A 27,400-nucleotide genomic window follows, 5' to 3' on the forward strand; every position below is an offset into this window, starting at 1 on the left:
TATATGTGTGATGTGGATTGAGTTCCTGCATATGAAGCTATGTAAAAAAACTGCCTGCATACGCAAGAATTGAACACATCATAACTGCTTCCAACCAGGAAGATAGTGAAGTTGGCTGAGGGAGATGAGGGAGAGGTGATGGCAAACAGGAAATGGTGGGCATGGGGGAAAGACCCTTTTCTGCTAGGTTCTCTCTGTTCATTGTTTATTTTATAATTTTGGGGGGGGGGTCTGTTGGAAAAATCACAAAATGAAATTCCAAACCATTAAGCTTAAAACCACATAGTCTTATACAGGATTTGAACTTATGCTGTTAGCATGCATATCACTTACTGGTGGGATCCATTCCCTAATAAGAGTATTTTAATTTTATCTGACAGGATTTGAACTTTTTGAGGAGCTGCCAACACCCAAATTCAGCTTTGGAGGGAGATGTGGAAACAGTGTGGCAGCATTGGTTTTCCAAAAAACGGGAACTTCCCTGGAAAAGAGGTAGTTTTCAAAAAGAGGGTCTACAGTGGAGTAGAATTGACACAGACAAAGCAAGTCAAATATGTGCTTAGTAAGTACCCAGGCAGCACACATTGTATACGCATAATGGGATGGTAGGAATATCACGCGTGTGTGGATAGTTGGATCTTAAAAATTGACTATGAATAATTTAAAATTTTCTTTTTATTTGAAATATGAATATTTTTCTTATTGACTTAAAAAATTTTCTGTAACTACTAAAATAGTTAAAAGCCTTAATATAGTAAATAAATTTATAAAATTATGTATTCTTGATATTTGTGGCTTGATAAAGTTGAATTGACTAGAGCTATTGATGAAGATTTAACCAAGCTGCTCTAGGATCAGAGCAGAAGCTCCTTAGTGCTTTGTGAGACTATGAAAAACAATGTTCTGTATAAGTCTGAACTGATTGGTGATTATTTTAAACTATTTTGGGGCTGGAGACATGGCTTAGTGGTTAAGACACTTGACTGTGAAGCCAAGGACTCAGGTTCAATTCCTCAGGACCCACATAAGGCAGCTGCATAAGGTGGTGCATGCTTTTGGAGTTTGTTTGCAATGGCTGGAGGCCTGGCCTGCCCATTCTCTCTGTTTCTTTCTCTCCAACAAATAAATAAAATAATTTTTAAAAATTAAAAAAAGCCGGGTGTGGTGGCGCACGCCTTTAATGCCAGCACTCGGGAGGCAGAGGTAGGAGGATCACCGTGAGTTCAAGGCCACCCTGAGACTACATAGTGAATTCCAGATCAGCCTGAGCCAGAGTGAGACCCTACCTCAAAAAACCAAAAAAAAAAAAAAAAACTAAAAAAAAAAATTGGCTAGGCATGGTGGCACAGGCCTTTAATCCCAGAACTTGAGAGGCTGTGGTGGGAGGATTGCTGTGAGTTCAAGGCCAGTATGAGACTTCATCGTGAATTCCAGGTTAGCCTGGGCTAGAGTGAGACCCTATCTTGAAAAACCCAAATAAATAATAAGATAGAGGTTGGAGGCCCTGGGTTCAGTCCTCAGCACTGAAAAAGGAAAAGAAAAAAAAAAAAAATCACAGAAAGACCAAAAAAAAGGAAAGAAAAAATGGGGTAGAGCTGGGCATGGTGGCTAATGCCTTTAATCCCAGCACAGCACTCAGGAGGATCACCATGAGTTCAAGACCACCCTGAGATTATATAGTTAGTCTGGGCTAGAGTGAAACCCTACCTCAAAAAAAATTTCAATACATGTGGAAGCCTTATTACACAACATCAGAAATACAGCAATTGATCAAAAAATATATTTTTGAATGTTTTTATCTATTTGAGAGAGAGAATGGGCGCACTAGGGCTTTCAGCAGCTGCAAACAAACTCCAGATGCATGAGCCACCTTGTGCATCTGGCTAATGTGGGTCCTGGAGAATTAAACCTGGGTCCTTTGGCTTCACAGGCAAACAAATGCCTTAACCACTAAGCCATCACTACAGCCCAGTTAAATATTTATTAAGGGTTGGAGTTGTTTCAGTAAAGGGCTTGCCTGTCATGCATGAAGCCCTGGGTTTGATCCCCAGGACCACATAAAACTAGGGTGTGGTAGTTCACTCCTGTAATTCCAGCACTCAGGAAGATGAGAAGTTCAAGGTCATCCTTACCCACACCCTTGGTTATCTTGTGCTACATAAGATCCTTTATCAGAAAATGAAAGAGAAAAAGATGTATTTAACCTGTGTTTTACAGCTGTAGGTCTTCTACATACTGAGGAATAAACAAGTATAAGGAAAGAGAATTAGGGGATATAGTTAGAAGCTATCCATATTAAACTATATTACCTTATTAAGTCATTGACTCCTCTCAGTGTCTTTGTGAGACTGTATCACTGTAACACTGGAGAGCCACTGCTGAGAGTAGTCACCCTTACAAGGGATAGAGCCCTTGCCTGTCTCTGTCAGACTCTGAAACAATCTATTTTTTTCTTAGCCTAGTCTGCCTTTCCAGTTGCAGGTCTGCTTTGATGGCATTTACGGTCAGTATAGTAATTGAGACTGCTGCAGTGAAGTTCAGTTGGGCAGTTAGTTTTAGGAGCTGTGCAGTGTTAACATTTGCTAGTGCTGTGAGCACAGTTTCATTCCCATTACTTCTTACCATGTCCCTACCTGTTTTGAAAGACTATGAGGAAATGAATTTAGAGCAAGACATGATATACCTCTAATCCTAGCACTTGGGAGGATGAGGCAGGAGGATCTAGAACTCAAAGTTAGCCTGAAAGAAAGAAAAAAGGTGAATTTTGTCATTCTTCTGTAAAAGGGAGGTATCATTTATATAAGCCTTCAGGATGTGTAGATAAGAGTGTTCTGGCTAGGGGCTCTCAGGAGAGTTTAGACAATGTTTGAAAGGGAAAGCCTATCAATATTAGTGCCACTCTCTGTTTGGGGTACTTTAGTATTGGAATTATAACACAACTTTTAAAAAGTTATAGAATGTTTGATGATTTTCAGCTTTTTGGGGCCTATTCAATTATAAACTAATAAATTTTATTGGGGGCACTGGAGAGATGGCTCAGGGGTAAGACATTTGCTTACAAACCTTGATGGCCCAGGTTTAATTCCCCAGTACTCATGTAAAGCCAGAAGTACAAAGTGGCACATATGTCTGGAGTTCATTTATAGTGGCAGGAGGTCCTACTGTACCCATTCTTTCTCTCTCTCTTTCTCTGTCCCCCCTCTCTCTCCATTTCAAATAAATAAATGAAATAAAAGAAATTTTATGTAGTAAGTGTTCTTCCACTATTGAATCCAATACCCTCTTTCTTTTTCTTATTTTTGGTTTTTCAAGGTAGGATCTCACTATAACCTAAGCTGACCTGGAATTCACTATGTAGTCTCAGGTGGCCTTCGAACTCATGACTATTCTCCTACCTCTACCTCCCAAGTGCTGGGATTAAAGGCGTGTGCCACCATGCCTGACCTCCCTTTTTCTTTTTTGAGGGATGGAGTAAGAAAAACTTTTCATTTAGATTAACACTAACCAGTAAGCCTATGACTTCCCTTCTTTAATATAGCTGAAGACATTTATGTGAACTTTGAACAAAACATATTTTTTGCATAGCTTTTATTCTAATGTGCAAAAAAGTGAAAAATTATGCAATTTAAATCTTTCAAACAATGTACTTAATGAGCCATGCGACTTTAAATTAGATGTGCAGTTTTGTAACTTCTCAGGGCATCTAATCCTTATTGCTTTTTTTTTTTTTGGTTTTTCGAGGTAGGGTTTCACTGTAGTCCAGGCTGACCTGGAATTCACTATGGAGTCTCAGGGTGGCCTTGAACTCACTGTGATCCTTCTACCTCTGCCTCCCAAGTGCTGGGATTAAAGGCGTGTGCTGCCATGCCCGGCTTTAATTCTTACTGTTTTTATCCACAATAGTTCACACTGGTTTCAAAAATAGCAGTGATTATAGGTACTTTCTGAATTTTGGGGGGTTAAACTTCACGTTTTTTTAAATGGCATTAACCCAACAAAATCACGTTGTGTGACCAGGCCGACATGGAATTTGAGTCACAGAAATTTTGGAATGAGTCCTTATTGGAAAACCTCCTAGAGTCACTTGTAGGGCATGTTTGTTCTGTTTGCAAAGGTGGAGAATTTTTTCCTAAATCAACTGTTGATCGGGTTATAAAAGGGAATTGTTATAATTGGTATTTCTTGTCATTTTTATCCTGCCAGAAGGCAGCACTTTAAGGATTGAAATCAGAACAAAATGCTAATAAGAAAATAATATTTTCAAGTAATACCAAGCTGCTGTAAAAGCCAGATCATTAAATGTCCCCGAGTTAATAAAATAAACATAAATTGTTAAGCTTAGTATTATGAAATCGTAAGACTGTATGAAGCTGAACCAAAGTGCACACTTACAGAAAGGATTAGTAAGCCCCGTAGTGAACACTGTTCTCTGCTGATAGGAAGTTGAAATTGTAATGTTATTTGATCACAAGACACTGTTTGAAATGCAAAAGAGATTTGTCTGGAGCCTACACAGAATCTTCTTCCGATGATTGCAGCATAACAGGCCACTTCTGTGTGTGGAAAGTTCATTTGCCAGTCCAAAGAGAGTTGAGGCATGAATGGTTGGGCTCCACCAATTAGCAAATGGAAGTTTTTAGAACATTTTGTTTTAAGCCAGATTTCTTTCTCTTTTTAAAAGAGGAACTGGCATTTGTGTCTGTGAGGTTCAACTTTACATTGCTTTTGGTAGCTTCACTAAAGTCATTTGAAGTGCAAGCTGTCCTTGGGTTCTTTTCCCTGTTGTACTGTCAACAAACTTGTTTTTCTTCACCTGTCTGGTATGCTTGTCACCTTTGGTTTATTTTTAGGAAAGAAGGGAGGCAAACATACAAAAGAACTTCAGTGCTTTTATAAATAATAAACTTCAATTAACTTACTATTTTTAGATTTCTATAATACTGTAATGAAGTAGTGCATATTGACTCCAATTCATATTGATCCAGGGAATAATAGAAACTAATTTTTGAGGAACTTACCTTATTTCTCCCTTCCCTGCCCCGGTCCCGGCTGGCCTTGAACTTGCTAAGCACCTGAGGATGATCTTTAACTCCTGATCCTCTTGCTTCCATCTCCTAGTGTTGGGAATTACAGGCACAAGCCACTGTGTCTGGCTGGATTATGGTTTCTGTTTTTTGTTTGTTTGAAGCAAGAACTTATGTAGCCTAGGTAGGCCACCAACTCCAACTTGCTTGTGTAAGTGAGGATGATCTGGAACTCCTGATCTCCGTATCTCCACTTCTCAAGGGTTGGGATTACAGACACACCACCATGCCCTGCTCACACGTAAGTTTTTTAAGTGCTTGTATTGAATGGATCTATGTGTATGCATGTTGGTCTGTCTATGCCCCTGCCCGGTGGTCCACATTGGAAACATGAATAAATGCGAACAATTTGTCTCCATGCTTCTTTTGCCTTTAAACCATACTGCCTTGACTTTGAGACCAAGTGTCTTGTGTTCCACAGCAGTAACCTTCTCAATGAGCTGTAGGGTATGGAAGGTTTCAGAAGGAGTCTTAGCCAATACATTTTACCAGAAAAAGGCTATCACGACTTACAGCTTGATTGTGGGCAGCAAGGAGTATATTAGGTTTAAAGACAGTTGCATGGTGAGAAAAAATTAGAAAATCTTTATCATTTTCTTTTTTGGTTAGGCAGGAAACATATCTTAGATGAAAGGAGAGTGCAGGGGAATGTTTTATTAACAGTTAATGGAAGAAAATTAATGCTAATTTATTCTTCATACATACCATGCAATTTGTTAGGAAAAGTAAAAGAATAGTTTGAAATTCTTTGGTCAATTGATGGATTCCTATGTTAGGGGCATAGAAATGAAACTCAACATTAAGTAGACAAATACCCAAGCCCACAGGCTACATAAATGCTGAATAAACCAGCTCTACAATGGAGCTCTGAAAGGAGACGGTACGAAGCCTAATGAATGATTGAGTATGACCTTAGCAAAATCCCTGGAGTGTTGTGGAGAGATCATTCATTTCCAGCTCAGATGTCAAGATGGGCTCCAGCAACCAGAAAAAAAAAGAGCTTGAGTCGGCACTTACTGAGTTTTTAAAATCTGTAAAGCACAGTGCACCAGAATAATCATTAAAAGGGCTTCTCTAGCTGAATTTAGAGCTGTCACTGTGGAGAGCTGCATCTTAGGCCCAAGGTCCAAGTTAAAACGACAGGAATAATTCCCAAGACTTGAATGCATGGGTGTCCTGTGTTCATGGCGTAGAACCTCACAAACTGGGACATATAGACTGGTACTTTTGTACTTTTGTCATGTTGATACTATTGTGAGAAAGAGCACCAGGCAGTCAATTGTGCCTCTGAATATTTACAAATTACTTGTCTAGCTTACTAGAGGAAGGGTAAAAACATAAAATCTGTTTTCATTTTTCAGAGGAAACAGCTTTTTTGTGTTGAAGAAATGGTAAATTCTTACATGTTAATACCTTTTACATAGTCATTATCACTCCCTCAGCAAATACTATTAAGTGAGTGATCTTTGTTGCTATGCTGTGGGGAAGCTTCTTTAGAGAAAAAGCAAGTCTAAATCTATCCATTTTCCCAAAACCGTCACCATTCATACAGGAGCCAGCAGTTAGATAGTCTGGATAATATCAGAGTTGCTTTGAAAGAAATATGAGGTCCTCTGATCAGAGGGACTGTGTGGTGTCCCTGTTCACTCATGTGCTGTGATAAAGCCCAGGGAGGCTGGCACTGGGAGGGTGCCTGTGCCTCTGAGGTTGCCTCTCCAACTGCTTGAGAGCAGGACTTGTGAGGAAGCGGCTAAATGTGGATGAGTGTGGGTGCTGCAAGTTCACATTTGCTTCCTAAGTGCTCTGCTAATATGAAAATGTCAGGCCTTTGTTCCCATCTAATTTTAGTACATCCTGGATAAAAAAAACATTCGGATGATTTCCAACCATGAAACTTGGAGGGCTGGGCCATGGGAGGAAGAGAGAGGAAAGAGTCGTTTACACTTCGTATCCGGCTGCCTTTCTCAGGCCGCGTCTAGCCCTCACACTGTTGATTTTGGTCCTGAAATAAATTTAGATGCGCTGGAGCAATGATAATTAGGATTCCTTCTATGTTGTCAGTAAGGAGCCTAGTTGGAGTCTGAGTGGGAAAAATCATAACATCGTATTTGATAGAATATACTGCTCTGAATTAAAGAGCTGTATGAAAGAGAGCCTTGGAAGAAAGGCCAGAAGTTATGAGTGAGAACTTATATGTTGTGTTCTTTATAAACAATGGCTACAGTCCATTTGCGTTTCAGTGAAACTGCTTTTATACTGCTGTTTTTTTAATATATATATATTTTAATAGGTATTTTTAATAATTTATTTATTTGAGAGAGAGAGAGGAAGAGGCAGAGAGAAAGAGAGAATGGGCATGCCTGGGCCTCTAACCACTGCAAACGAACTCCAGACACATGTGCCACCTTGTGCATCTGGCTTACATGGGGCCTTAGGCTTCTCAAGCAGATGCCTTAACTGCTAAGCCATTTCCCCTATACTGCTGTTCTGAATGAACGTAATATTTGCTGTTTCTTGAGGAGCAGTGATAAATGACACACAGCTTTGATCTGATCAGCCGCTCTGTGAAGCCTGGCAGGCCCAGCAGGAAAACACTGAGTCAGTGAAGGGTGCTATTTGGGCCCAACAATTGATAACGTAGTTTGTTCAAGAGGTAGAAGAGCATGGTGGCACACACCTTTAATCCCAGCACTTGGGAAGCAGAGGTAGGAAGATCTCTGTGAGGGTGAGGCCACCTTGAGTTTACATAGCAAATTCCAGGTGAGCCTGGGCTAGAGGGAGACCCTACCTTGAAAAACCAAAAAAGAAAAAAAAAAAAAAAAAAAAGAGGAGAGAGTTCCACATGGATTTATAGTTATATGTGCCAATTGTTATGGCTATTATTTTGCTGAAAAGTAATGAGCTAGATTAGTAGGGCAGCTCCAAGTACCTCCCTGCTTGTGTGCAGCTGTCTTTCCTAAGGGCTTGTTCGGTAGGGACCTGGGCCTGCAAGCCTGTGACAAAGGAGCTGTAGAACCAGAATGTTTTCTTAAGTCCTTTTGACTAATAACTTGCAACAAGTGAAATAGTCTTCCTGAACATGAAATTTAGTTGTCTTTTTCTTGGTTCCTTTTATTTAATTACTATAGATAATTTGTGTTTAAAATCTGTAAAGTGAGGCAGGCGTGGGTAGTGTCGTATGCCTTTAATCCCAGCACTTGGGAGACAGAGGTAGGATCTGCTGTGAGTTTGAGGACAGCACGAGACTTCAGAGTGAGTTCTGGGTCAGCCTGGGCTAGTGAGAGACTCTACCTCAAAAAAAAAAAAATCTGTGACGTGGGCTGGAGGGATGGCTTAGCAGTTAAGGCATTTGCCGTCAAACCCAAAGGACCCAGGTTCGATTCCCCAGGACCACGTTAGCCAGATGCACAAGGGGTCGTATGTGTCTGGAGTTCGTTTGCAGTGGCTGGAGACCCTGGCATGCCCGTTCTCATTTTTAGTTTTTTTAAAATTTTTATTTATTTATTTGAGAGCAACATAGAGAGAAAGAGACGGGGGGGGGGGGGGGAGAATGGGTACGCCAGGGCTTCCAGCCTCTGCAAATGAACTCCAGACGCGTGCGCCCCCTTGTGCATCTGGCTAACGTGGGTCCTGGAGAATTGCGCCTCGAACCAGGGTCCTTAGGCTTCACAGGCAAGCACTTAACCACTAAGCCATTTCTCCAGCCTGATATTTTTCTTAAACATTATGTTTTAGAGAAAATGATTAGACCTAGAGGAATCACTTTGCTTTTCTTTGTATAGGACAAGGGCATTCAGTAGGTAATCTTTAAGATTCTTTCCCACCCATGTGCCTCAGATATCATAATACAATACTGTAGACTGAGTGACTTAAACTGTAGAATCTTCTTTCTCACAGTTCTGAAGGCTGGAATTCCAAGATCATAGTACTGACAAGGTGTGTTTCTTCCTGAAGCCCCGTCCTTTGGCTTGTAGGTGGCTGCCATCTCCCTTTGTGTTCACAAGACCTCTGTGTGTGCTGGGGTCAGGGAGAAAGAACGCATGCACAAGCTCTGTGGAGTCTCCTTTCATAGGGGGCACTAATCCTATTCTTAAAGGCCTTGCCCTCGTGACCTCCCGCAGCCCTCAGTACTTCGTCCAGGTTAGTGCTTCAACTTGTGATTTTAAGAAAACCCCTGAGATTTGAAATTTAATGAAAAAAATTTTACAAAATAGGGTTCTGGTATATATGGGGCTATTGCATACTTCTTTGCTACATGTTAGTTGGTGAGTAACTTGGACTCTTGAACCAAGGTGTTTGTATATGAGGAAATGTATGTACCTATGTAATAAAATATTTGAAGCAATCTGAAAACTTCTTGTGTATGCCTTGCTAGACTGAGTGACTGCTGTCTCTGATATATAGTTTATTATTTAGTTTGTATTCACTTGACCATAAAGATGATTTATTCAATAAATTTGGAAATTTATATATTATTGTTTATAGTGTCTTTCCTTTTCACATTCAGAAAGATTAAGATCAAGACTAGACCTAAGGAAAATGTAATACTCTGAAGGATTTCCCTACTGTGATTCCTCTGTGTCCCAAGCACCCATGGCAGAATCCTCACACATAATGACCCAGTTTGCCACTGAAGCCTTAGGCTGGGAGGTCTGCGCTGTTGCACTGTACAGAGGCTGTGCTTCAGTTGAGCTTATGGGTCTGCCTTTCTTGATGTTCTGCTTGGTGGGATGCTGCCAGTTGTTTTGTAACTGCTTCTCTCCTCTTGCTGATGAAACAGGTTCTTTTGTTGTTGGTTTTGGTGCTGGGGTGATGTCAAGTGCCAGAACCTTGTGCCTCCAAGGCAAGCACTATACCCTGAACTACATCCCCAGCCCCAGAAACTGAAGTATGGAAGGCAGTGACAAAGACCCTAATCTATAGTAGATACTTAGTAGTTGTTTTTCTTTCTGTGGATTTCTTTGAAGCAGATGGATAGAGTGGAGACAATTAGTGGATAGTCCCTCCTTATCAGGGTCATGAATATTGAGAAGATATGTGAAGCACCTTAGTGTGATTCTTAGCACACACCAATGCCAAATAGATAGCTGTTCCTCTAAGGACATTCTGCCTGTTGGCACTAATAGGTTGAATTATGCAGAATTTTATCTCTTAGTGCCACTGAGTTCATGCATTGGGTTCCATTGAAAGGCATGCGGTATCGCAGGAGTGGAGAAGAGAGGCACAGAGGAGGAATGGCAGATAAGAGAACAGACGGGTCTTCCAGAATTTCTTAGAAAATTGTACCTTGCAGCTCCTTCCTTCTTTCTTAGTCTTGACCTGAGGCTGATGCTGAGGCACCATTTTATTTGTTAAGGAATGAGGACTACATACACCATCATGCTGTATTTTCAGGAGATGTCCTTATGATATGTTTTAGCAGAGGTGAAGTCTACTTTTCTTAATACTTGTTTTAAGTGGTAATTAAATGGCAATAATTGTAGGTATGATGGGGAAAATATTGATATGTTTGAATTGAAAACAAATAGACTCTTACAGTGTACTTTCCTTTATTAGATTTGAGTGCAAAGTCCCAATTCTAAGGGACACAAGATCATGCATTAGTGACTTTGGTTTAATGGACTTGGGAGCTAGATTTGGGTCTATTACTGGCCAGTAAGGAAGCAATGGGCTAAGATTTTATAACTGGTTTCTACCTTGCATCACCCAGACTTGATTTCTATTTTTGAAAATATGTTATTTATTTATTTGAGAGAGAGAGAAGGAGAAAGAGAGAGAGAGAATGGAGTATGCCAGGGTCTCTAGTCACTGTAAATGAACTCCAGACACATGTACCATCTTGTGTATCTGGCTTTTGTGGATACTGGGGAATTGAACCTGGGTCCTTTGGCTTTGCAGGCAAGCACCTTTACTGCTAAGCCATCTCCCCAGCCCTTGATTTCTATTTTTATAAGTATTTTTATTTGTTTGCAAGCAGAGAAAGAGAGAGTGAGAGACAATGGGCACATTAGGGCCCCTAGCCACTGCAAACGAACTCCAGATGCATGGGCCACTTTGTGCACCTGGCTTTATTAGGTACTAGGAAATTGAACTCTGGTCATTAGGTTTTAGAGGCAAGCGCTTTAACCACTGAGCAATCTCTCCAGCCCCAGACTTGATTTCTTTGATCCATGAGTAATGGTTCTGCTGTAACACAGTGTCATTTACATGGTATGTTGAGTGATATCCTAAGTCGTTTATTCAGCTTGTCTTTAGTTTACACTGGAACTGACTGCATAGGTATGTAAATGTGCAGCGAACCACTCTTTCATGGTAGTCTTGGAACAATTGATTTGGACCTGAGAGATGGCTCCGTGGTATTGTGAACTTTCTGTGTAAAGTACAAGGGCCTGAAAAGGCTTAAATTCAATCCTCAGGACCTACTTAAAACAAGAAGGGTCACAAATGCAATGAGTCAGGGCACCCGAATTTCCACTATGGTCAGCACAGGCAAGACTACTGTGCCACAGGGGATCTCGTAGGGTACTGCTGGGACACACACATGTGCACACCGTATTCATACATACACATGAGCACACCATGTGCATACATACACATGTGCACACCATCTGCATACACACAAACTGTCTTTTCTGTTTTGTTTTCAGCTAGGGTCTCACCCTAGCCCAAGCTGACGAACTTACTCTATAGTCCCAGACTGTCCTTGAACTCATAGCAATCCTCCTACCCGTGTCTCTCAAGTGCTTGGGATTAAAGGCGTGCACCACCATGCCTGGCTTCAAAATGTTTTTGTTTTTTAAATTTTCACACATATTTCTGTAACTTTTTCATTGGTGACTCGGTATTTAGAGCAGTGAGTTTTTTGGGGATGAGAATCTTTTCATTTTTTCTGAGATAGGGTCTTGCTATATAGTTTTGTCTGGCCTAGAATTCATTGTATAGATCAGTGTGGCCTTGAATTTACAGCAATCCTCTTGCCTTGTGCTTCCCATGTGCTGCTGGGATTGCGGGTGGTACCACCATGCTCAGCAGTAAGTTTTAATTTTAATTTTTTTTTGTTTTAGTTTTTGAACCTTTTATTTATTTGTTTATTATTTTTTGAGACTGGGTCTTGTTACTGACTTGCTACCTCAGCCTGCTGAGTGCTGGTATTATAGGCATGTGCCACCATATGCATACATATCAGAACTGTTTTAAGAAAGGTCAGTAAAGGTGAAGTTTTTAGAACAGAACATAATAAAAAATTCATTTGTTTTTATAAGGTGGTTTCACAGAACAGTGATGTTCTTAATGACTTTTGAGATTGTCTTGGTTCCTCATGAAGTTAAAGGAGCTGGGACTTCATGTTGACACAGGAAGTCTATTTTTCCTACTCAGCATATAGTTCAAGTATGGCTCTACTACTGCTGCAGATCACCCATGCAGCACTGGGAGAAGCAAAAAACAACCAGGCTGGCCTAGTGGCTCTTAGAATGATAACGATGTGCATGAAAGGTGAAAATCTTTGCTTTTGGCTAATATAACAAACAGACTGGTAACTGTTGAGGAGAGTGAGAAATTCACAGGCTAGTGAGGAGGGCAAATGTCCCTCTCACACTGCTCCCAGGAATGTTTTGATCCCTGGATCCAGGGAGTAATTTTCTCTGAATATTTTATTTTTGGCCTTTTTTTGTGTTTTTTCAAGGCAGGGTCTCTAGCCCAGGCTGACCTGGAATTCACTGTATAGTTTCAGAATGGCCTTGAACTCAAGATGATCCTCTACTTTGCCTCCTGAGTGCTGGGATTAAAGACGTATGCCACTATGCCTGGCTAAAAATGATTTTTCAATAAAACGAAAATACAGTTTTTTGTTTTTTTTTTCTTGAGGCAATCACTTATATGGAAGATAGTTGACAAAACTAAAGATTGGATTTCTTTCTCAAATAGCAAATGTGTATTCTAAAGAATATTTAAGGGCTGGAGAGATGGCTTAGCGGTTTAGGTGCTTGCCGTCAAAGCCAAAGGACCCAGGTTCAATTCCCCGAGACCCACGTAAGCCAGATGCATAAGGTGGCACATGCATCTGGAGTTCGCTTGCAGTGGCTGAAGGCCCTGGTGTGCCCATTCTCTTTCTCTCTCATAAATAAATAAAATTTTTAAAAAAGAATATGTAAGAAAAAAGCTGAAACTTTTATGAAGATAACAGTGTGTAACCTGAAATATTTTCTAAACTAAACATTGCAATATGAAATTTTTTTTTGAGATAGGGTCTCTCTCTAGCCCAGTCTGACCTGTAATTCACTATGTAATCTCAGAGTGACCTCAAACTCATGGCAGTCCTCCTACCTCTGCCTCCTGAGTGCTGGGATTAAAGGCGTGCACCACCACGCCTGGCAAAATAAATAGCCCAGGCTGAGCTCCAACTCCTGATCATCCTGCCTTCACCTCTTCAGCAGTATCCTACTGGCATATGCCACCACAACTGGGGAAAATTTTATAAGTTGTTTTTAACTAGTTTTTAAAAAATATGTTTTGTTCATTTTTATTTATTTGAGAGCAACAGACAGAGAGAAAGACAGATAGAGGGAGAGAGAGAGAATGGGCGCGCCAGGGCCTCCAGCCACTGCAAACAACTCCAGATGCATGCGCCACCTTGTGCATCTGGCTCACGTGGGTCCTGGAGAATCGAGCCTTGAACCGAGGTCCTTGGGCTTCACAGGCAAGCACTTAACCGCTAAGCCATCTCGCCAGCCCTTAGCTATAGTTTTGATAGAGTAACTTACTACAGGTGGCTACAGTTTTGTGGGTAGTTAGTCATAGAATCTACATCCCTTGAGATCACACATAGATCATGGGTTAATGTTTTGAACTTTAGTATTAAAATAGTAAAATTGGGGCTGGATGGCTTAGTTAAGGCACTTGCCTACAAAGGTGCTTGCCTGCAAAGGCTAATGACCCAAGTTTGATTCTCTTGTACCTACATAAAGCCAGATGCACCAGGTGACACATGCATTTGGAGTTTGTTTGCAATGGCTGGAGACCCTGGTGCACCCATTCTCCCTGTCTCTCTCCTTTCTCTCTCTGCCTGTAGACAAATAAACAAAAATATTAAAAAGTGCCGGGTGTGGTGGTGCATGCCTTTAATCCAAGCACTTGGGAAGCAGAGGTGGAGGATTGCCATGAGTTCAAGGCTACCCTGAGACTACATAAAGAATTCCAGGTCAGCCTGAGTGAGACCTTACCTCAAGAAAAAAAAAAAAAATGTGTGTGTGTGTGTGTGTGTGTGTGTGTGTGTTTTAAAAAAATAATAGTGTGGGCTGGAGAGATGGCTTAGTGTTAATCACTTGCCTGTGAAGCCTAAGGACCCTGGTTCGAGGCTCGATTCTCCAGGACCCACGTAAGCCAGCTGCATAAGGTGGCACATGCATCTGGAGTTTGTTTGTAGTGGCTGGAGGCCCTGGCGTGCCCATTCTCTCTCTCTCTGCCTCTTTCTCTGTCTGTTGCTCTCAAATGAATAAATAAAAATAATAATAAAAAAGAATAGTGAAATTGGTTTAGTAAGTTGTCATATACTAGTAACTGAATGTGGATAGTGAGATGCCTTTATTATGTTTTTCATTTAGTGTGCGTCAACTTCAATGTCTGCTTTTCATACTTATGTTTTCTTGTATCTATATATAACACAAGAGTCAATATTCCCCCAAATAAAAGGTAATATCAAATTGAAATAAGTTTAACTTATACTAAGTTTTTTAATAAATTGCTCTTTTCTGTTTAGCTTTTAGCTTACTTTACCCAGAGTTCGTCCATCCAGTGAATTGTGAGTGATACATTCTCTGTGTTTTCAGCACCTGCCAACTTGGAAACCAGGATTTGTGCTCAGGACTTAGGCTTACAACCCACACTTTGTGGCACACAGTGCTGTCCCAGCTGTTATGTTCTCATACCTCAGTGGTGCTAGACATTCAGTTCCAAAGCTGTGTAGTTCCCCATGTGCTCATTTCAATAGTCATTCCTCTTCAAGCTGCTTTCAACTCTTGTTTGTCAAAGGAGCAGGATTGGTACCACTAGGTTCATTGCTGTGGTTATTTTTCAATGAAAATTTATTCTTAGGCCAAAAATACAATTTTTGTACAAGAAATAAAAAGGTAGAAGTACCATGCATATAACATCATAACATTTATCTATATATCATGGATAACCATAGGTATAGCTCATTTTCTTTGGGGGACAAAGGGCAGGAAAGAACTGTTAGTGTGTAATAACATGCTTTGTACCTTAGGTAGGGCTGTTAATTGAAACTGGACATGGAGGTGGGAAAATTTGTAGAACTTTTTGAATAAGATCCACATGTGAAAATTGTCCCCATGGTAGATTCAGTTTTGGCCTCTAACCAAGAACTTTCCATTCTTCCAAAGAAGTATATTCTACCAACTTGTTTTTAGTGGCTAGTCTCTTTGAAAACACGACAGGTGGATTGGGTGATGTCTGTCTTCCCATAATCCATTATAAGCAACTTAAAAAGATTTTGCTTGAAGAAAGGTCTTTTCACATGTAGAAAGAACAGTGTGAAATGTGAATGACTGGCTTTTAATACAACAGTTGTGACAAAGAGGCAGTGGCTTTTAGACGCTGAATAAAGGGGTCAGTACACATGCTCTGCATGCCGCTGTGGGCCCAGTGTAGACCCAGTCTGATGTTTGTGTGGTTCATTTTGTTAGTGTAAACCAGTGTGTAAGTTTTAGTAGTGTGTCCTTAGAACCATCGATATGAAACTGAACATTGACTAATGCTGGTTTGAACTTCAGAGCTTAACTCTGTTACTGGACTATCACATTAATCTGGTTCTAAAGGCATAAAATTAAAACACCCACTGATTGCTTCAGACACTCCTTAGTGCATATCCGAACCCAACCTTTACCCTTCTCTGCTCAGTGTGCTTGGGTGAATACTTTTATTAGCTTGTTGATACAAGTCATAGTTGGTTACACCCTTTCTTAATCAAAGACTCCCTTATTGTCTCCTGTTGCTTACAAGCTTTAAGCTCAGAATGGGGGAGTTGTGCTATAGAACGATACTCAGTTTAAATCTCCCAGGCAGTTATGTGAACACATGGTACATACCATGCGCACACGCTGTCCTTGTTTTGCCAGTCCTCCTTTGTGGGGAAGTGGTATTTTCTCTCTGGCTCTTATGTATTGGTCTTGGAGAAAGAGACTAAGTAATTCCTCCTTTTTATACTTTTTTGGGTGTTGCTTGACCTAATCAGGTTGGCTTGTTGCAGATAATGGGAAAGTTACAGGGATCATTTTTTAGATTTGTGGATTTCTTTCCAAATTGGTCTCTGAATTTGTGCTTAGGTGTCTGGTTGTGCTCTAAATCTGGTTCTGATTTGGTCGGTCTTTCAGGAATGAACAAAGGTAGACAGCTTAGTTCCCCTCCCTTCCCCCAGCTGCCACTTGCCTAGCTTTATGTGTAGTTTGACTGGCTTTATATAGATTATTTTGAATTAAGCAAAACAAATATAACAGTGTTTTGGGCAAGGCAGTATGGCTTTTTTAAAAAATAGCTGGAAAGATATGCATTAAGAAGCAAAGGTGTGGGAAGAGCCCAGGGTGGATTACTGACATAGGCCTTGGTGTATTTGAAGATTCATATTTAGAAAATTAGAAGTAACTGTGCATTGGTTATTCCAGCTCCTTAAGCAGAAAAATTAGTCAAGAAAGCCTCAAAACCAGCCAGTTTGTGTTGGAAAGGAGGTGATGGCAGAGAAGCTGCCCTTCTTTGGAATATTGTGAGGCTAAGATCGCCTTGAAAGCAACAAGAATAATGGTTGCAATAATTGTTTCCAGGCTTAGGACCCCTGCATCTTGTTTTTTGAGTTGACCTGATGAACTAGTAATTGAAGGGATAAACTGAATGTTTGCCAGCAGGAGTCACTCTAGGCCTCCTAATCGAAAGTTAGTACATTAAACTATATCCCTTAAAGCTCTGAAAGGTTTGTGTGATGCTCGATGGGTTGCTTTAGAGAAATGAGGATTATTCCTCTTTAAAGATGCAGCCTGCTAACATTTTGCCTAATACCTTTTTTGTTGACTCTTCGTTCTTCTTTCAAAATTGGCCCTGAACACATTATTTTTAAAAATAACTTTGTGTAATTTTTTGAATTTTTGTTTATTTTTACTTATTTATTTATTTGAGAGTGACAGACAGAGAGAGAAAGAGGCAGAGAGAGAGAGAGAGAGAGAGAATGGGCATGCCAGGGCCTCCAGTCACTGTAAACGAACTCCTGAAGCGTGCGCCCCCTTGTGCATCTGGCTTACTGGGTCCTGGGGAATCGAGCCTCGAACTGGTCCTTAGACTTCACAGGCAAGCGCTTAAGCGCTAAGCCATCTCTCCAGACCCCTGAACACATTTTAAAAGTAATGTATATGTATAAGCAGTATCTTCAGATTCTGTATATTAGCTCACTTTTGGCTTTCTTAGCATGATTAAATACACATCATTTACTTGAATAGACTTCACATCCTTTCTACCCATGTCCATCTTAATCTCACAGCAGTCACTTGAGTGAGTCTTAGTGCACAAGGAGATACTTATGCTTTTCTGCAAAGAATAAGCCTACTGTAGTGACCAACAGAAATATTTCAGCAATAGTATGAAATAGAATAGTTTCCGATAGAATAGTTTCTCAAGAGCACACAAGCTCAGAAAGTTAAATGTTAATTTGTTTGATACTGGGATTGAAAGATTGGATTACCAACCAATTAAATGTTCCTAGAAGCAACAGAAAAAGTTTCCTGATTTATGAATAGAATCATTCAAACAATTCATGTAATGTAATGAGGTGTTTTGTTTTTTGGCAAAGAAGAACACAAACCAGGAGAACGGAATTCTTAAAAAAAAAAAAAAACCACTAAAAATCACTTTTTGGATACACGTTTAGTAAAAGAACACACCAGCAGGAAGGAGTAATGGGAAAGCTAGGGGCTTCACGGGGAAAACAGTCCCCTCCCCCAGGTGAGCCGCACAATGAACACTCCGCTGCTTCTGTCAGGGTTACATTCCTGAACTTAAGTCAACATCCGAAGTTACAGAACTAAACATGCTCTGCCTTTGCTTAGCAACCACAATCCTTCCTTCGCCGCTTGCTTGTATTCTGGATGTGGCTTCTGAAGTACACATTCCTTTATTTCGGTCGCACCCCGGGTTAGGAAACAGCGCTTTATTACCCCAGAGTGCGACAGCCTTTGACGATCCCCCTTACCCTGCGGTCCTGCAAGGCACGGTAGTGATCGTTATTTTAAACCTCGACGCCTAACAACCCGGAAGCGGGACGTCTGAAGCCCACGCGGCCCGGGGCTTTCGTTCTGGTACGTGCGGAAGGAGAGGCGGAAAGCCGCCGGGCTCTTGGCACCGGACCTAGGCAGTTTCGGTGGCGGCGCAGCCCGGGCCGGGGCCACTTCCCGCGTCCCGGGGCCTCGCGGCGCGGCGGGGCTCGCAGGACGCCCTCCTGCCCGCGGGCGGCGCGCCGCCCCCCACTCCCCGCCCACCGGCGGCTGCGCGCTCCGCTCCGCACGCTCGCCGCCGCCCGCAGAGCCCCGGGCCGAGCTCACGCAGCCGCGCGCGGGCGGCCCGGCCCGGGCGTTAAAGGGACGAGTTGCAAACAGTTCAGGAAGTGACAAGTCGATTTCCTCCTCTCCCGGAGCCGCTCGGTACAAAGCGCCCGGCGCCGGCAGGAGAGCGTGCGCGCGGGGGAGCCCGGCGGGCCGGCGGTGACGGCGCCCGCCCCGCACAGTAAGCGACCCGGGGCCGGGCGGCGGCGGCGGCGGCGGCGGGGGGCTGGACCGAGCCGGGGTCCTGCGTGTGCGCCTCCGCCGCCCGCTCGCGTGCGCGCCGCGTTGCTGCCGCTGTTTTTTTTCCGCCCCTAATGTTGCTGGTTTCCTTTCATCCCCTCCCTCCTCGTTAGGCGCTTGCGTCGCGAGCTCTGTGCAGGCGCCGGTCTCGCTCGCCCCGGTGCTGGCGTGCGACTTGTCAGCGCGCGGCTGCGGGACCGGCCGAACCTGGCCGCTGCAGGGAAGTCTGCGCTCCTCGGACCGTGTCGGGCAGTCGGGCGCGGAGGCGCGGGCGTCCCGGGGCGTCCCCTCCTCGGCGGCGTCTCCGCCGGAGCCCTGATTTTTGGACAGCCGTGAAGGCGCCGAGCCCCGCTCGCCCCGAAGTTCCGCATCGTTTTGCAGACAACTCTTTTGTTCGCGGAAGTTTGCAGCCGCCACCCCCGGGATGCGAGCGTGCAGCGGCGGGCTCCGAGGCCGCTGGGCTGGCCGGCGCGGAGGCGACTGGGGTGAGAAGGGCGCCCTGGTCGGGGAGGGGGAAGCCCGCGGGGTGGCCGCGGCCAGCGCTTGCGGATGGGGGGCGCCCTGCCGGCGTGGCTTTTGCACATGGCGAGACGGGTTGTCCGTCACGGGAATACTGGTCGAGTCACATTTTTTTTTCCTTTTTTCTGCCAGTCCTTGATTTGCAAGCCCGTGAGAGGCGGATTCCCAGCTTGGGGTTTCTCTTGGTGGGACGAGGAAATCCCAGAATCAGGGGAGGGTCCACCGTTTGCGTTAAGCCCCAAGTGTCTTCTCGGGCACCCCCACCCCTCACCCCAACCCTCTTCCCTTCCTCGGACTTGGGAACAATGCTGGTTGTGCCGAACTGGGCAGCCGGTCTCGTGGGCTGTCCCCTCGGGTCCCCTTGCTTTTGGACGCCCTCTGATGCCAGGCTCGCTCCCTCTGACCGCTCGGGTTCATTAACGCGTACTGTACTTAGTACCATGGTGAACAAAGAAAAGCTCTTTGCAGCATTTGATGAATGGGATTCTGCCTCCTATAGGCCACACTCTTGAGTCTTCCATACGGTAGAATCCCGACTCGGTGGTGTTGGGAAAGTGGCCCCCGCGGTGGCCTGCATTCCGGCCCCTGGGCCGGGCGTTTGTGGCGCCGCCGCCACCGCCACTGCGCTCTCCTCGTCGGCTGAGCTGGTGCAGATGGAGCCAGGCTGATGGTTGTTCAACAGGAACAAATGTTTGTTGAATTGTTGAATGATGGAGAAAAGGGTCTGTTTTCTGTTGACTTCTGCAGGAGTTGGAATGGCGCTGCTTATTGGCCCGGGAAGCCAGGCAAACGTTGAAATGCTCTTCAACATATTAGCAGACTTCCAAATGACTTGCTAGCATATGCGTTCTCAGCAGTCCCCAGTGGCTGCAAAGGAGACCCTCCTATTACAGATCCTCGATCGTAGGTTAAAAAGAAAAGAGCCACTTGGTTTGAGGACTTGGGAAGGGATGGATTCAACCACCCATGAAACTCACTGTCCTCACTGGACCCGGCCTTGGTTTCATTTCAGTCTGTCCACTTATCAGTGACTTATCTCAGTTACAGTTTGGGTGCTGTTTGCTGTATTACTAGGAAGCAACTCCAGTTCATAGTTTTAGTGGAAGAACGTTTGGGTCTTGGGGTTGGTGGATGTGACTGAATAGGTATAAGGTCTGGGGGCTGCCACCCGTTTTGTGGACCTAAGTGTGTGATGAGACAGCTTCTATGATGCTGTGGTAGGTAAGAAATCAGCGAGGCTTTAGGAATGCCTGCATTTTCTCCCAAATACTCAGGGAGCAGGGTGATTTTAGGACAGTTCAGATCGTTTTTGCCCAGGGGCTGGCTGGTTATCTTCCCCTGAGCTGGTCAGCTTCGTGTGTGCACTTTGGTACCAAGGCTGTGTTTTAAATAAAGTTGCTGCAGAAGTGGGCTTTTGAAGGCTGCTCAAGGCAGGATATGCCATTTCACTATTTTGACTCATAATGATTCGAATCAGTTTCTCCCTTTTATTTTTAACTTTGGGTATGTTGCATATAGCAGCATTTTTGGCAAGAGCCTTAGATACTTTGTGGTGGCCCTACATTCAACTGACATTTTATTTTACAGGCAGCCCTGGTATTATTTCCTCTCTCTGTCTTTATGCTTTTCCTCTTGTCGCCCCCTCCCCCATCGCTGATTGCTTCTGCATCTGCTGGCCTCCTCGTCCCCCTAGTTCCTTAGAAGCCTGGTGGGTTGGGTGTCCTTTAAACGGGTCCATTTATCCTTTGCTTGACTCCTGATGGAAGCTTAGGAAAGGCCAGCTCTCCGAGTTCCAGAGGGAGCTGTTTAAATGCTGAGAGTGGACAGCAGGGGACGCTGTGGAGCAATGTGGTGTCTTACAAGAGATCTTTTAAAAAAGCACATCCTTTTAATGGGATCGGTGGATCCCCAGGGCTGACTGCTGGGCCCACCTTCGCATGGTGGATGTTTTATTCCACGAGAAAACAATGTGACTTTCAGAGTTCAGTTGTACACTGTATGGAAAACTTAGTGAAATAAGCAGATACTCAGATCTGCACAACCCACCATTACCACCCGCCACACACACCTCTCTGATGCGTAATAAGAGAAACCTGCAGGCATAATTTGTTACGTAATATGCTGATAGTACAAGTTTTGGTTTTAGATGGAAACCAGATGTGGAGGGACTCTCTTTAATTGATCCAGCAAGGGGGGGGTTAATAAATTACTTCTGCAAACCCCAAAGGTGGTTTGTTTTTGTTTTAACTTAGGGGGAGACCCCCAGTCACCGCTTTCTGGAGGTTTCTGCCTCGCCGTGTCTGCTGTGCCGCAGCTGTTGTTTTTTGTCAGACTCCTCCTCCGATTTGTTGCCAACACGGAGCACATGGTTGGGTCTGGCCGGGAGCTGCACAGCTTAGCTCTGCTGGGCTCCAATCCTCTTGGCCTCATCCAGCTGCTGCCCCGTCCTCCACCCTGCGGAACAGGGCTTGGCCCAGGGATTTGGGTGGCTGAGCAATGTTGACTGGTCTCCTCTTCTCTCTTATTAAACATTTGATCATGGGTGAGGGGAGTGTGTTCAAACTTGTTCAGTGAATACACTTTTCCAAAACTCATGGACTCTCCATCTCTGATTAATGTCTGTCTCCTGCCCAACTCTATGAAGGCTCTTTATATACAATCTTTATGATGTTTAAGAGTTGGGGACTTTCACAGTAACAGCTGACCCCATTAACAGTAGTTTCGTTGTGGGGCTGGGATGTGAACTTTGGAAACAAACCCGGAGGCTTAGATACGCTGATGTGCCCTTAGACTTGCTTAGAAAATTTTTTGTCTTAGTGCAGTTTACATTAACATGATTAATGACCACACCACTGAAAAGTCTATATTCTGAAGTAGTTTACCATTCCCTAGGGTTCTCCTTATGGCAAAGTAATTTTCTTTGCCAGACAACATTGTTTGAAGGTAACTTCTGTGATACCTAACCCAGACCTTATGTGTGCATGGTTTTGGTTGAATGTTGAGACTTTGTGGGTTTCAGGTTGTAGTTTTGGTGATGGCGGGTCTTAATCTCAAGGAACCCAGATTCTAGTCTAAGAAAGTGCTCTGAGACTACTGCTGTGTTGGTTGGATGGGAGGAAACTTGGCTGCCGGGTGTTTTGGAGAGGATGCTGGGAGGCTGGAGCTGTGGACAGGTTTGGTTTTTTTTTTTTTTTCCCCTCCTTTTCTTCTTCCTCTCCTTCCCTTATTAATGAATTGGGATACTTGAGCTTTTCTGAAAAATAGAGATGTCCTTCCCCCAACGCTTTGGTAGTAGTGGTTGTTAAATGCAGGCTGATTGGAGGGGAAATGCTGATGGGTGGGTCTGAAAGCAGCCTTAGGAGCCCCAGAAAATAAAAACACATTTGAAGGACTCAGGAAGATTTTGCATTTCAAAGGGTCTACCTTGTAGACTTTCACATCACGTCAGGGGTTACAGAGAAGTGTGACAGGCACACCCCCTCTTTTAACCATTCTCCTTCTCTCCTGCTGGGGGGACTGTAGGGGAAGCTGCCTTCTGCATGGGGGATGGGAGCCGCTTGGCCAGACTGCGCAGGGACATCATGGAAACAAGAGTACCTCGGAGGCATCTGGGAGTCTCCAGGGGGACTTTTTCCATCGCGCCACTCTCAGGAGGGTAAAAGCAAGTCATGTTGGTGAACAGCCCACTTGACCTCAGAATGTGGTGGCAAGCCAGCCTCCGACTCCTCCGCTTACTCTTTTCTTTGTCCCATCACACAGTGAGACAGCCTCCCCCCCCCCCCCCCCCCGCGCTGGGTGTAATGTGGTCCCCAAGGTTGTAGCCCAAATAGGTGCAGACTGGTGAGAGGGTCCCAACAGGACCCACCGGCTGTGGAAGGCATTGTTCTCTGGGCTTGGCCTGCGTGCTAATCTTCACGGCCAGCCTGCGCTTTCAGCCCAAGAAACTGAGGCCCGAGAGAGGCCAGGTACTGGAAGACTGAGAAGCCAGGAGAGCGCTAGATGCATCTGGCCGAGCCTGCTTGCCTTCCTGTACCACGCTGTCAGAGCGTCATATGCTACAGGCACTAGGTTCTGCTTTATCTCAAAACATAAATTTTGTTTAGTCTTGTTAACACCGCAGGGAAACTTTACTAATTTTAACTGCCTTTTCTCCCTGCCTCTTCCTTTCCTATGCTTTTTTTTTTTTGATTGAATTCTGAATTGTATCTTCTGCAGGCCCCCAAAGGCAGTGCCTCAGCTGAGGAGACTGAAATGTTTTGCTTCATCCTTACAAAGGACAGATTCACAAGAAAATATAATTATTTCCAGTGACCTTCTGGGAGAAACAGGAACTAAATCTGGCAGCTCTCGCATCACCGTTTATTCAGATCCTGGTTTTCATTCAAGAGATTGTTAAAAGGCTTCCCAACCATTTGTAGTATTGTGTTATTTATTTATTTGCTTATTTATTTATTTATTTTTGCATTTTAAATTCAGATGTCTCAAAGTAAATTGGTGGTACTTGGCACCCCAGGTTTGGGCAGTATGCCATTGTGTTTACCTGTCAAGTACTGAAAGAACACAGTTGCCTATTTTCCGTCTCTAGGGAACTTGGTATGCCCACGTCAGCGCTAGGCCCGGGCTTCTCGTCTGTTCCACGCAGGTGGCTCTGTGCAGCTTAGTCCCACTTTGTGTGGGGAGTGGCTCCTGCAAGACCTGCCTGCCCAGGCCAGCCTTCTATGCTGTCCCTCCAGGGTGTGGGGGAGGGTGTGAGAGCCCTGGGAGCTGACTCCTGGAAGCTCCTGTGCATTTCTTACCTGGGGAGGCTTAAAAACACATCCTGTTGCCTAAGCTCCGGGGCCCAGTTACACACCACCTCAGAGAATGGGGTGGGAGGAGGGTCAGGACTCAAGCGCATTGGTGTTTTTGGATGCTCCCGAGTTGATTTTGTCCTACGTTCAGGACTGAGGACTATAGGCCCCACCACACATCACTTTAGCGAGTGGGACCTTCCTGTGCACGAGTGGAGCAAGCCTTTTGGAATTTTCCACCGCTGTCTTGTCTCCGTGAAAAAGGATCTGAAAGGTACTCACCTCCGGGTCATCTAAGTAGTCGGTGTTTCTGCTGGGCCAGGCCCTGGTCACCCCCTTCTCTCCTCAGGGCTCCCATAGGACTCCTCAGCCGCTCTGCTCAGCGTTGGAGGACTCTGCTGGGCGCTACTAGGCTCTGCTTTCATAGTGGTCCTTATGGAACCCTTGGCACCGTGTGGGCTCTCTTTCCTTCCAGAGATATGCTTGGGACTCAGCAGGATGCCATTTGGGTCTGGGGTATGTCTTGGTGATTCTCAGGGAGCAGTGGGTCCTTTTCTCCCAGGTTTGTATCTGCTGAGGCCCCACCTTCCTGCTGCTGTCCTCTGCCCACTGTGGGGCTTCATTCCAGCCCATGGGCGGTACGCATATGAGCCGAATCACCACCCCAACCAGTTCTTTTTTTTTTTTCTTTTCAAGGTAGGGTCTCACTCTGGCCCAGGCAGACCTGGAATTCACTATGTAGTCTCAGGGTAGCCTTGAACTCATGGCGATCCTCCTACCTCTGCCTCCCAAGTCTGTGGGATTAAAGGCGTGTGCCACCATGCCTGGAATTTTTTTTTTTTTTTTTTGAGGTAGGGTTTTGCTCAGGATGACCTGGAATTCACTATGTAGTCTTAGGGTGGCCTTGAACTGCCTTGAACTCACAGGGATCTTCCTACCTCTGTCTCCTGAGTGTGGGGATTAAAGATGTGTGCCACCACATCCAGCTAAATTATTATTATTATTTGTTATTTTTATTATTTATTTGGGAGAGACAGAGAGAAAGAGGCGAGGTGGGGGGAGAAATGGGTATACTAGGGCCTCCAGCTACTGCAAACGAACTTCAGACACACGTGCCACCTTGTGCATTTGGCTTACATGAGTCCTTTTGGCTTTGCAGGCAGCGGCCTTAACTGCTAAGCCATCTATCTCTCCAGCCTCCATTACAAGTTCTTTACGCAAGCAAAATATGCTCGGCTGCTCTCAAGTGACTGACAGACCCTGCCACTTTAAGTCACTGCACCAGTGGGCCTTAGCATAGTTCCTGTAAGCTGCTGAACATGGATACATGGATGGTGCCCTGTACTTGGCCAGGATCCCTGCCAGGCCCCCCGCCTGCTGCCCACCCCAAGCCAGAGGCTGGTAGAATGACCTGAAGCCCTAGGAAGTTGGGCTTTACGAGAGGTGCTGGCTGTCTACCGGTAGCCTGTCCCTCTGTCCTTGTTGCAGTGGGGTGCTGGCTGTCTACCAGTAGCCTGTCCATCTGTCCTTGTGGCATTGGAGGTGCTGACCCTCCACCAGTAGCCTGTCCCTCTGTCCTTGTGGCAGTGGAGGTGCTGGCCCTCCACCAGTAGCCTGTCCGTTTGTCCTTGTTGCAGTGGGGGTGCTGACCCTCCTTCAGTAGCCTGTCCGTCTGTCCTTGTTGCAGTGGAGGTGCTGGCCCTCCTTCAGTAGCCTGTCCGTCTGTCCTTGTTGCAGTGGAGGTGCTGGCCCTCCACCAGTAGCCTGTCCGTCTGTCCTTGTTGCAGTGGGGGTGCTGACCCTCCACCAGTAGCCTGTCCGTCTGTCCTTGTTGCAGTGGGGGTGCTGACCCTCCACCAGTAGCCTGTCCGTCTGTCCTTGTTGCAGTGGAGGTGCTGACCCTCCACCAGTAGCCTGTCCGTCTGTCCTTGTTGCAGTGGAGGTGCTGACCCTCCACCAGTAGCCTGTCCGTCTGTCCTTGTTGCAGTGGGGGTGCTGGCCCTCCACCAGTAGCCTGTCCCTCTGTCCTTGTTGCAGTGGAGGTGCTGACCCTCCACCAGTAGCCTGTCCCTCTGTCCTTGTTGCAGTGGGGGTGCTGGCCCTCCACCAGTAGCCTGTCCGTCTGTCCTTGTTGCAGTGGGTGTGCTGACCCTCCACCAGTAGCCTGTCCGTCTGTCCTTGTTGCAGTGGGGGTGCTGACCCTCCACCAGTAGCCTGTCCGTCTGTCCTTGTTGCAGTGGGGGTGCTGACCCTCCACCAGTAGCCTGTCCGTCTGTCCTTGTTGCAGTGGGGGTGCTGACCCTCCACCAGTAGCCTGTCCCTCTGTCCTTGTTGCAGTGGGGGTGCTGGCCCTCCACCAGTAGCCTGTCCGTCTGTCCTTGTTGCAGTGGGGGTGCTGGCCCTCCACCAGTAGCCTGTCCCTCTGTCCTTGTTGCAGTGGAGGTGCTGGCCCTCCACCAGTAGCCTGTCCATTTGTCCTTGTTGCAGTGGAGGTGCTGACCCTCCACCAGTAGCCTGTCCCTCTGTCCTTGTTGCAGTGGAGGTGCTGACCCTCCACCAGTAGCCTGTCCGTCTGTCCTTGTTGCAGTGGGGGTGCTGGCCCTCCACCAGTAGCCTGTCCGTCTGTCCTTGTTGCAGTGGGGGTGCTGGCCCTCCACCAGTAGCCTGTCCCTCTGTCCTTGTTGCAGTGGGGGTGCTGACCCTCCACCAGTAGCCTGTCCCTCTGTCCTTGTTGCAGTGGAGGTGCTGACCCTCCACCAGTAGCCTGTCCCTCTGTCCTTGTTGCAGTGGGGGTGCTGGCCCTCCACCAGTAGCCTGTCCGTCTGTCCTTGTTGCAGTGGAGGTGCTGGCCCTCCAGCAGTAGCCTGTCCGTCTGTCCTTGTTGCAGTGGAGGTGCTGGCCCTCCAGCAGTAGCCTGTCCCTCTGTCCTTGTTGCAGTGGAGGTGCTGACCCTCCACCAGTAGCCTGTCCGTCTGTCCTTGTTGCAGTGGGGGTGCTGGCCCTCCAGCAGTAGCCTGTCCCTCTGTCCTTGTTGCAGTGGAGGTGCTGACCCTCCACCAGTAGCCTGTCCCTCTGTCCTTGTGGCAGTGGAGGTGCTGGCCCTCCACCAGTAGCCTGTCCGTCTGTCCTTGTTGCAGTGGAGGTGCTGACCCTCCACCAGTAGCCTGTCCGT

General features: G+C 45.3%; 1 protein-coding gene across 2 annotated transcripts in view; it reads left to right on the plus strand.

Moving 5' to 3' along the window:
* Eef1akmt2 (EEF1A lysine methyltransferase 2) overlaps positions 1–27,400 on the plus strand; it is a 76,879-nt gene that overhangs the window by 14,876 nt on the left and 34,603 nt on the right. Inside the window, exon 6 of one of the 2 annotated variants that reach the window (XM_004659263.2) lies at positions 381–775. The exons of the other annotated variant lie outside the window; for it this stretch is intronic. Within the exon in view, the coding sequence (XP_004659320.1) occupies positions 381–496 (116 nt within the window). The 3' untranslated portion in view covers positions 497–775. Of the gene's footprint in view, positions 1–380; positions 776–27,400 lie in introns of those variants that run through there. 2 annotated transcript variants of the gene reach the window in all.

This window comes from Jaculus jaculus, chromosome 1 (genome assembly GCF_020740685.1).
Source record: "Jaculus jaculus isolate mJacJac1 chromosome 1, mJacJac1.mat.Y.cur, whole genome shotgun sequence".
NCBI lineage: Eukaryota > Metazoa > Chordata > Mammalia > Rodentia > Dipodidae > Jaculus > Jaculus jaculus.